This window comes from Gossypium hirsutum, chromosome D12 (genome assembly GCF_007990345.1).
Source record: "Gossypium hirsutum isolate 1008001.06 chromosome D12, Gossypium_hirsutum_v2.1, whole genome shotgun sequence".
Classification (NCBI taxonomy): Eukaryota; Viridiplantae; Streptophyta; class Magnoliopsida; order Malvales; family Malvaceae; genus Gossypium; species Gossypium hirsutum.
The window spans coordinates 22,029,013-22,039,689 of NC_053448.1; the positions used below are offsets into that span (position 1 = coordinate 22,029,013).

Below are 10,677 nucleotides of genomic sequence, written 5' to 3' on the forward strand. Positions count from 1 at the left end.
TTTTGATGAATATTTTGAAATGTATCATTGATGAGTTTATGATTTTTATGATGATAGTTGATGAATTATGAAATATATGTGTTAGATTAATATGTTTTGTCTTTGGATTTTTGGTGAAATTGAGTAATTAGGGCTAAATTGTAAAAAATAATATTTTGAGGGACTAAAATGTGAAAAAAATTAAATACGTGAACTTGTATGGAGCTTGTGAATATTCGGCCTAAGCATGGTATATGCAAATTTTGTGTATTTTGTGTTTTATGCAATAGGGGCTAAATTGTAAAAAAAGTGTGAAATGTTAGGGGTAAAATGGTAATTTGCCCATTTATGTATTTTTGGATTAAATTTAATGAATGTGTGTTTACGTTAGTTAAATTTTAATTTATTTAGATCAAGAACAGAAGAAAACAGAATTAGATCAGGGGAAATCGAAAGTAGTTGAATAGTCGATTATACCATTCGACAACATCCGAGGTAAGTCTATAAGCATTTAAATTTTGTTAAATTTGAGAATATATATATGTTATGTGATAAATATATATGTTATGTGATAAATTGAATTGTTTGAATAAATATAAGCCTTGGCCGAATGTGATTTTTGAGATAGGGATTATGTTTCGAGTTCGATTTGATGGAGATTCAATGTCCGAAAGCCCCGTACGAACCCTAGGAATAGTTAGGATACATATGTCATGACATAAGATTTTCAATATGTGTTTTCGTGTAAGACCACGTCTGGGACGTTGGCATCGATTTGTGTTTACGTGTAAGACCCTATCTGGAACAGTGGCATCGATATGTGATTACATGTAAGACCACATCTGAGACGTTGGCATTGTACGAGCCTTCCGACTATTCGCATATCCTTTTTAATTTCGAACCGTTCAACGGCCAATGTGAAGTAAAGATCGAATGTGAAATTGAATTACAGGTTCAGGTATGTTTATATGAAAACATGGTAACGTATTTGAATTATGAATTATGTGAATATGAATTATGTGTTAACATATTTGAACATATAAGTGATTCGGCCTATTGATGTTTTTGTAATAATAAAAGTGAATATATATTATATGATTGATTATATTTGGCCATATGGTAAATGTATGTAAGGTTAAAATGTGATCTAGTAGTAAATGATAACTTGTATTTGATATTATGCAAATTCGGCCTTTTTAACAAAATGTTAATATGTAATTGTTGTTATATATGTTTTTGCTTAAGACTTACTAAGCTTAAATAGCTTACTGTGTGTGTGTTCTTGTTTACCTCTGTTTTATAGATTTTTGGAGTCACGTTATGAGCTCGGGGATCATCAGCAAAGTCTATCACACTATCAACTTCTTTTGGTATTTTGTTAAATTTTGAACTAAATCTTATGGCATGTATAGGTTTGCTTATGCTTTTGGTTAGTTTTGGATTATGTATATCTAAATAGCCATGCGAAAATGGCTTAATTTCCATAATTTGTTCGGTTTGGTTTAAAAATGGCTTGTCCATGATCATTTTGTTTAAGTTGGGTTTTATGTATTTTTGAATGGGCTCTTTAGGTGTTTAGTTTTTATGCTTGAATTTGACTACATTTGATCATGATTTGAGCTTGCATTCGAATGAGATATTCAAGTTACATATATGTGATAAATTTGGTTTATGATAGGTATTAAAGTCTTGAGATATGAGTTGAATAAAAAGGTGATATTTAGTTATGTGTTTCGGCAATAGGATTAATATTGGATGTTAGTTGAATTAAGATTATGTTATGTGTTAATTTGGTATTTAAAAATATTGTATATACATGTGGTGTATTTAAAATATGTTTGATCTGAAAATGTAAGTGATTATATGATTCAGTTTTAGTGTTCATATTTATATTGATAAGTATGTGTTTTGGTAAATATCATGAAATCATAAATATGATATGTTTTGAGTGTTACAATGACCGAATATGTATTATTTAGCTTTGTAGTGATAGTGAAATATGGATGTTTGGAAATGGCTCATTTGGAATACACATATGCGCAAGCTTGTAATAGGCAAATAAATATGTTTTGGTCTTATATAATGATGTGTAGTTGTCTTTTAAATGAGCTTAAGGTTAGTAAATAATGTACATGATAAATTTGGGTAAAGTTAGTTAATTGAGAGATGCATGTTTAGATCTAACTTTTATAGACTTAAACGGGTTAGCAGAATTGAGTACTTGGTAAATGACAATGTATGAGTATATTTTGTTTGAATGATTTTTTTTAAATAGATGTGATAGTACATAATTCATGCTTAATATTTTTAATGTATATTTTTTTGTATGGCTTTGTGACATGTTTGTTTAAGTATAATTATGAATATATGCAAGTGAAATGTATGTGTTTTTTATGATTAATAGTGTACGTTAAATTTTAATCAGCCATTAGTTTTATTTATGCGAATATGACTTATGTGCATTCGGAATTGTTTGAAAGTTGTGTCTCATTCAGTAATGCCTCGTAACCCCAATCCGGCGACGGATACAGGTTAGAGGTGTTACAAGGGACTTGCGGTTGTAGGAGATTCCAAGCACTTCGATTTTCATGTGCACATGCAATTGTCGTATGTGGGAACATACAAATTGAGTACGCACCTTACATCAACGACATCTACCGACTACAATGCATTCATAGTGTGTGGAGTCCTAAATTCCCACCCATCCTAGATGAGAGTATGTGTTCACTTGTGTCTAGCGCACCATTCGAGTTGGTGCCAAACAGTGACCTGAATCTCGTCCCAAAAGGTTGCCTGAATTCTACCTAGATAAGGAACAATATGGATATTCGGGAGAGAGACGGTCAATAGAAACTATGCGAGTATTGTAGAAACCCAGGGCATACGAACCCAACATATTCTCTATACGAGAATAAGTTAGGGCCTCAGCGTCGATAACATTACTTTCTACGAAATTTCATACTCATTAGCGTACTTCGCATATTCTCATTGATTCAATTTGTTATTTATTGTTAACTTACGCATAACTCATGATAGATAGTAATAAAGGCAAAGGAATTATTTGAATGAATAACATTAGTTTTATTATTTATTACATCTATATTTACATCACAATATTTATAACAAAAAATACACTCAATCATGTCATTGAGGAGAATGTGTGCCGTAAGGCGGTAGACGATGGTTGCATGGAGGATTTATGCATACAATCGGAGGTTCAACTAAAGGTGCAATCGGAGGTGCATTCGGAGGTGTATCCGGAGATGCGGGCTTGTAGACTTTCTCATCGTCGTCGTCATCGCCTGAATATGTACCTTGTACGGCCCATTTGGTAATCATTTCTTCGAGATCGGTAGTGTCATCATCTTCCTCCATGGTCGATTGTTGCGTCGTCCTCGCCTATCATTATGTATCTGCCACTCTCGCATCCAGTGGTTGCAACGATGAGCCAACCCTATAAAACAGTGATGCATGCGGTGTTTGGGTCACCATAGGCGTGTAGCCATAAGATGCCCCAAATCTTGGGTACGTCAAACAAGTACCAAGCATCGACATCGTCATCGACTGTTGCATGGGCATTTGAACCAATATCGTTATTGGTGGTTGTGCATATGTTGACGTCTATCCTGACATGGGATTCGACATCAACATCTGTATAGGGTTGTAGTATGTGAGGGACATCGGTGCCCCGAAATATGTACCTACAAGAACAAAAGAACCGGCCACGACGGACGAAGTTACTAGTGAAAAATCATAAGGTTACTGAATTGAACGAGAATAATTGGAGTGAACTCACCCGGATATTGCGTAGCCATAGGCGGCACATCTTTTGTCGGAGCGGATAACGAACCTGTCATGTAACCATGTCCCCTCCTACGCTGCTGCGGTGATTGACGTTGCCTCTTCGCCCAAATTTTCCTATTTTTCGCCTCTGGTGGTAGCAGATATGGCTTGCCGACTACTCTGAACCATGCCAATTAATCATCAGTTTTCGCTATATCCATTGAGAAAAATGGTTCACAAATGGGTATGGATTGTATCCTACGATCCCACACCTTGATGAGCTCCCCATGCTTCACCACCCGGTCATTGTTGTCCTTCGATTAACCTCATGATCTATGCTCGGGGTCTATTGTTCTATGACCTCCTCCGTTCGGTCTTCAAAGAGCTCGTCGAAATTATCCTCCAACCAGTTGGTCGATATCCAAACACCTTCGAACTTGTCCGTGACCTTTCCCAGCAGTGTTGTGCAAAGGTCCACTTTACCCAAAATGATTGTTGATCCCTTGATGACTACTAGCCCATCCACCGGCAGATCGAGTTGTAGCGCTACGTCCTCAAGTGTGATTGTATACTCGCCGCATAGAAGGTGAAAAGTGTGTTTTGGCTTCCATCTTTCCACCAACGTGTTAATTAGTGCCAAATCGAGTTTTGCAGCCCCCTGAACATGTAAGACACATGTAAGAATCCAGCCACTTGCAAATAGCCACGAATTTTAGGGATCGCAAGCTTTCCCATATTATGAATGAAGCCCTCCAAAACACAATCATCCACCTATTTACACAATACAAATAATTTCAAATTAAAAAATATTAAATTTAACATTATTGAAATTAACAAAATTTAAATTTCCGTCTTACCATTACTACTTGGGTGGCGAAAATATGCTTGTCGTCGAAGCGGATTAGAAAGGCAACCATTCATGAAAAACCGATTTTAAACAAATACAATATGAGATAATTAATAAAAACATTATTTTTAAATGAAAATATCGAACATAGTCAAAACCAGAAAGTTGAGAGACTTGAGAGGGTTTGAGAGAGTTGAAAGAAGGATGTGAATGAAAAAAATTAAATTTGAGGGGCATTTATAAGGTAAAAAAATTACCGTTGGAATTTTAATTTTTTTTACCGTTGGCACGGCATTGCTTTTTGACCGTTGAAGGAAAACACATCCAACTGGATGAGTATTCCAGAAAGCGCATCCACTAGGCGCACTTTACTGCCACCTCTGCAGAAAGCTTGCCCAACTAGATGCACTTTCCATTTCTCTCTCCTAAAATCGGTCTATTTCCCTAATTAATTTTAAAACCGGCCTAAAAGCCTTTAGGCCTAATTTAGCCACAAGTTTTACATAAGTTGAATTTTTATAAGAGCTAAACAAATTATTTTCAAGTAAAATTTAAAAGGTTGATTTATTAAATTAGTTCATATAAACTTCACATTTTATCACATCAAACTTAACGTGGTAAATGTATCCTAAAAACTTTTGTATCAAAAGTCTAATTGAATTTTACCACTTCAACTCAAAAAACAAGCAAATTAATCCATGTTATTTAAATTAAAGAGCAAGTTGATCATTCTGTTAAAAATTTTATCCATTTCTACTTTTAAAGACTGGTTCATGTATGTCAATATAAGGTGCACATGGCACGCCACATGTCACTGTCTGGTTATTCCATCAATCATGTCAATTTTTAATAGTACAAATGGATGGCTTTTTAACATAAAGGACCAATTTGCAAAATGGCTCTTAATATAAGGACCTCCAAAATACTTTTACCAACTTCACACATACATAAAATCACGAAGATACACCACTTTCATCTAATGTTTTAAAAATCAAATCAATAGTTAAACTAATTAAATATTTAGTTTATTTATTTATTTATTTGATTCGATTAGTTTGATTGTGAACCTGTTAATTTATTAAAAACCATAAAAATTAATATAAAATATTTTTTAAAAATTATAAATATCGTCAATTTTTATCTTAATTTTGGCTTTTTACTTATTCTGCGCAATTTTCTCATAAACTGATTCAATTATTTTATCTAAATCGATGTACTAACTGATTTTTAATTCGATTGATTTAACCAATTAATTTAATTCAATTCTAACAACATTATTTAGATCCTTAAACTTTTATTTGAGATGTTATGTCAATTATGAAAATTCACATCTAACATATAAAAAAATATTCTATTGATAAAATTAAAAAAAATCTCAAAATTTTATTAAAAATGTCATAAATATAAATTTAAGATGTATTAAAAAATTTATATTTGATCTATTTATATTGATGATTCAAATGATGATACATAAATCCGTTTCTTTTTAAAAAAATTTAAATGACGATCCTCACCGCCTAATAAATTTTCATAATTTCTTAATGTGTCACAAAATGGGGAAGCCTTAGCTGGTAAGTCAAAATCTAAGCCTCCATTCTTTTAACTATTTTGGAAGTAAGACGCACTGTTTTCATAGTAGAAGTTAAATTAAATTTTATTTTTTTAATAGAAGAATTAGATTAATTAGTTTATATACATATTAAAAAGTAAATTAGTTTTATTAAAAAAATTATTTATTTATGTTGTTAAAAATTGATCCATGTATGTCAGCATGAGGTATATATGGCATGTCACATGTTACTATCTGGTTATTCCGTTAATCACGTTAGTCTTTAATAGTACAAATAGATAAAATTTTTAATAAAAATAATCAATTTACTCTTTAATCTAATATAGAGAGACTAATTTAACCCATTTTTTGAATAAAAAATAACTCCATATACAAACATTTCCTTAATACTTTTACCAACATTTACTTGCCATCTACGTACACATTATACTCAAGCTTAGATAGATTTACTAAATGATTAGTTTTTTTAATTGATGACAAAAAGGGTGAGCTGAGCATTGGTTGAACATGATAAAAAAACAAGAGAAGTCTATTAATGATTTTTTTTTCGTTTTTTGCTCTTTATTGAAAGATAAAAATAAATGGTATGGTGTTGGGCCACAACCACAGCAATTTATGGACTGTTTTAGTCAAGTATCTCTTAGCCAATAGGCTTAGGGCTGTTGACACCCATGCAATCTAAATAATCTCTCTATCATCATTTAAACCCATGCTAAATAATCATATACTAATTCAATTGAAAAAATTTTAATTTAGATTTTTTCTTAAATATTTATTATTATTTTCATGACATTTTATTTTTCGTATTTTTATATAATATTTAAATAAATTTTTATATAAAATGTTTTCTCTCACCCAAACTATGTATATAGATAATGTCCTTAGTTGAGTTAATGCCGCAAGTCAACTTAACATCAACTCAAGATTAATGACAACTGTGTGATAAACAATGATGGTACGTATAATATTCTTAATTTAAAATATTTACGTATTTAAATTTCGTTTTACTCGTAATTTAATCTATTTTATTTATTTTAATATAATACATATTTAATGTGTTATTATTAATTAGTTTTAAATTATTTGTTTCATTATTTATTATGCATTATTTTTAAACACACCATTACATATATATTGGTGAAAAGGAAAGATGAATTACATCAAATGCATAAAAGTACCATTGACTTTATCTTTTTGTAAAAATTCTAAGATTTCCTTAGGTTTCTCATCAAAGACATGTAAGGTCGATTTCCAATTCAAGCTATGTTTAGCAAGTCGATCCGCCACCAAGTTCTGCTTTCTCGGTATGTGATTAATCTTCCACTACCCTTCAGACCTCATGATACGTTGAGTCCTTCTAAGCACAATAATTCCTAAATCCTCCAATCCCAAATTGGTTAAGGCTTGGACTACTTCAAAATTATTAGTCTGGATTATGGCCCTTCTATATCATTTATTAAGTAAAATAAGGATCCCATCTAAAATACACCGTTATATTTTAAATACATTATTTATACATATATATGCATTTGATAGAATTTCTAATATATAAAGAAAAGTCCCTTTTGTTAAATTATTGATGGGAATAAATAAATTTTTAACAATTTAAAATTAGTTATCCACTATGGGTAAAAATAAAATATAATATGTAAAAAAAATAAAGTAAATATTGTGGCCATTCAAAAAAAAAAAAGCTGCTAGGGGAATATTTTTAGATTCTCCAAAAAATTATTATATAAATCCTTATAGCCGCTATTAGAATAGTTGCTATGGAATATTTTAGATTTTCTAAAAGAATATATTCATATATGGTATTTATTTTAAAAAAAATTCCTTAATATACTAATTATATAACCATAGTATGACATCGAAGTATATTATATCGATTCTAATTCAATTAAAAAGTTATCAAAAACTTCTATTTAAACAAAATAGTAGAGATATTATTTGAAGTGAATTTTATTTTTCATGTAAAATTTTAAAAAAATATCTATATATTATTGAATTTGAATTCAAAATATTAAAATTTTTAATATCTTAATTTTATCAAAATTATATTTCATTGTTATATCAATTTTTTATAAAATTGTCATAACCTATATATATTTATTTTGCTTACATATTTACTTTAACCCTTCATATTAGCTCAATTTAGAACAAGGACATTATATTATAGTTTTTTTTTCTCATAAAAATAAGGTATTTGATATATAACTTGTGCAGCTTTTACATTTCACAATAATAATTAAAAGTGTAATTTTTCTGTCTACTGGTAGAGGAGTAGAAAAAGCTCCATAAGTATGTCTAGATTGATGTCATTTTATCATCTTGGAATTTTTTTACTCCACTAACCATAATTATTCTAATTAAAAATGCAACCAAAGTTTATAATTTGATACATAAAACTTTGATTGTAATTTAAATAGATATGTAAAACTTTTTTAATTTTATTCAATTATACATATTTTAAAATATAAATTTATCAAAATTATTTTTATATTAAATAAATATAATCATTGCGTATATAAAGTAAAATTAAATCAAAATTTATTTATAAAATTACAAAATTAACATATAATTTTAAGATTTATCCTTATATATTTATATTTTCCTACCCCTGTTAAGAATTCATCTAAAAAAGTTCAAAAGTTAAGACCCAGATGACCATTCAAGAAAAAAAAGCCTGAATTGGTGTATTTCAAATCCCCCCCCCAATCCACCATTGTTGTGTTCCCCCAAACGATGTATCGGTTTCCTTGGGTGTTGCTTCTGGTAGCAGCAGTGAACATGGCCGTTGCTGCAGAGCCTCTCCGGCCAGGGTTTTACTCTGAAACATGTCCGCCGGCAGAATTCATCGTCAGAGATGTGATGAAGAAAGCAATGATTAGGGAACCAAGAAGCCTTGCTTCTGTTATGCGCCTTCAATTCCATGATTGCTTTGTTAATGTATTATACAAGTCTGTTCAATTCCATGATTACTTCGTTCATGAGTTTTTGCTTAAGCCTGCTTTTGTTTTGATTCAGGGCTGTGACGGTTCGTTACTCTTAGATGATACAGCAGACATGGTTGGGGAAAAGCAAGCTCTTTCAAATATAAATTCGCTACGATCTTTTGAAGTTGTGGATGAAATCAAGGAAGCCTTGGAAGATGCTTGCCCGTCAACTGTTTCTTGTGCAGATATCTTAGTCTTAGCCGCCAGAGATGCTGTTGCTCTGGTACTAAAATTAATAACCCTTTCTTTTTTTCTTCGTCACTTTTTTGATAGAATTTAAGTTCAGCTTTTTTGGTTTGTAATTTATCAGAGTGGAGGACCCGATTGGGAAGTGAGATTGGGAAGAACAGATAGCTTAACAGCCAGTCAACAAGACTCCGACAATATAATGCCAAGCCCAAGAGCGGATGCAACTTCTTTGATCAATCTTTTCGCCCAATTCAATCTATCAGTGAAGGACCTTGTAGCCCTTTCTGGGTCACACTCCATAGGCAAAGCTAGGTGTTTCTCCATCATGTTCAGGCTCTACAACCAATCTGGGTCCGGCAAACCTGACCCTGCCATTGAACCAGAGTTCAGAGAAAAGCTAAACCAGCTTTGCCCACTTGGTGTAGATGAAAACGTGACGGGACCCCTGGATGCAACCCCTAGAGTGTTTGATAACCAGTTCTTCAAAGACTTGGTGGGTGGAAGAGGGTTTCTGAATTCGGATCAAACCCTTTTCACGTCTCGTCGGACTAGGCCATATGTAAGGGTTTTTAGCAAAGACCAAGATGAATTTTTTAAGGCATTTGTAGAGGGGATGTTGAAGATGGGGGAGTTGCAGGTTGAGCAGCCTGGTGAGATACGAATCAATTGCAGGGTGGTCAATGGTAGACCTGTGGATGTATTAATGTCATATTGAAGGAAGATAGATATTTTGTTTTTGTTCTTCTTCTTGCTGTATATCAAGGCAATTAGTACCATCATATACAAGTCTTTAGAAAATAAGAATATATATATATATGAAAAAGAGTAAGGGCACAAAAGCAAAGAGAATCTATATACTGATCAAAACTGAGATGCTACGGAATTAAAGACAAATGAAATGGAGCTGTTGTCAAATTCCATTTTCTCTCCCCAGTTTAAAAATAAGTAAGTTAATCTTTATTCAATAGATCATAAAATAAATTAATTTTTTTTTATTAAATTTTTTATTTATTTATACTATTAAAAACTGATATAATTGATAAAATAACTAACAATAACACGAGCTGTATCACGTGTGTTTACATATATAAATTAATTTTTAACAATAAAAAATTGATGAAATTTTACAGATTTAACTACATAAACTAATTTATATATTTTTCAAATACAAAATACAATCCAACCCCTTAAAAAATTTCCTAAACTTTTAAATAAACAATAACACATACCGTATCATATGTATCTTATACAAATATACATGAATCAATCTTCAACCATAAAAATTGATGATTTTAATAAAAATTTAATTTAATTAA

At 31.2% G+C, this 10,677-nt stretch overlaps 1 protein-coding gene across 1 annotated transcript; it reads left to right on the forward strand.

Annotated features, from left to right (window-relative positions):
- The first annotated feature begins 8,845 nt into the window (after positions 1–8,845).
- On the forward strand, positions 8,846–10,103 carry LOC107945392 (peroxidase 17-like). Its single transcript, NM_001327487.1, is given in 3 exon segments — positions 8,846–9,125; positions 9,204–9,395; positions 9,483–10,103. Coding segments are annotated over 3 exon segments (990 nt in total). The 5' UTR covers positions 8,846–8,921; the 3' UTR covers positions 10,077–10,103.
- Positions 10,104–10,677: the final 574 nt, after the last annotated feature.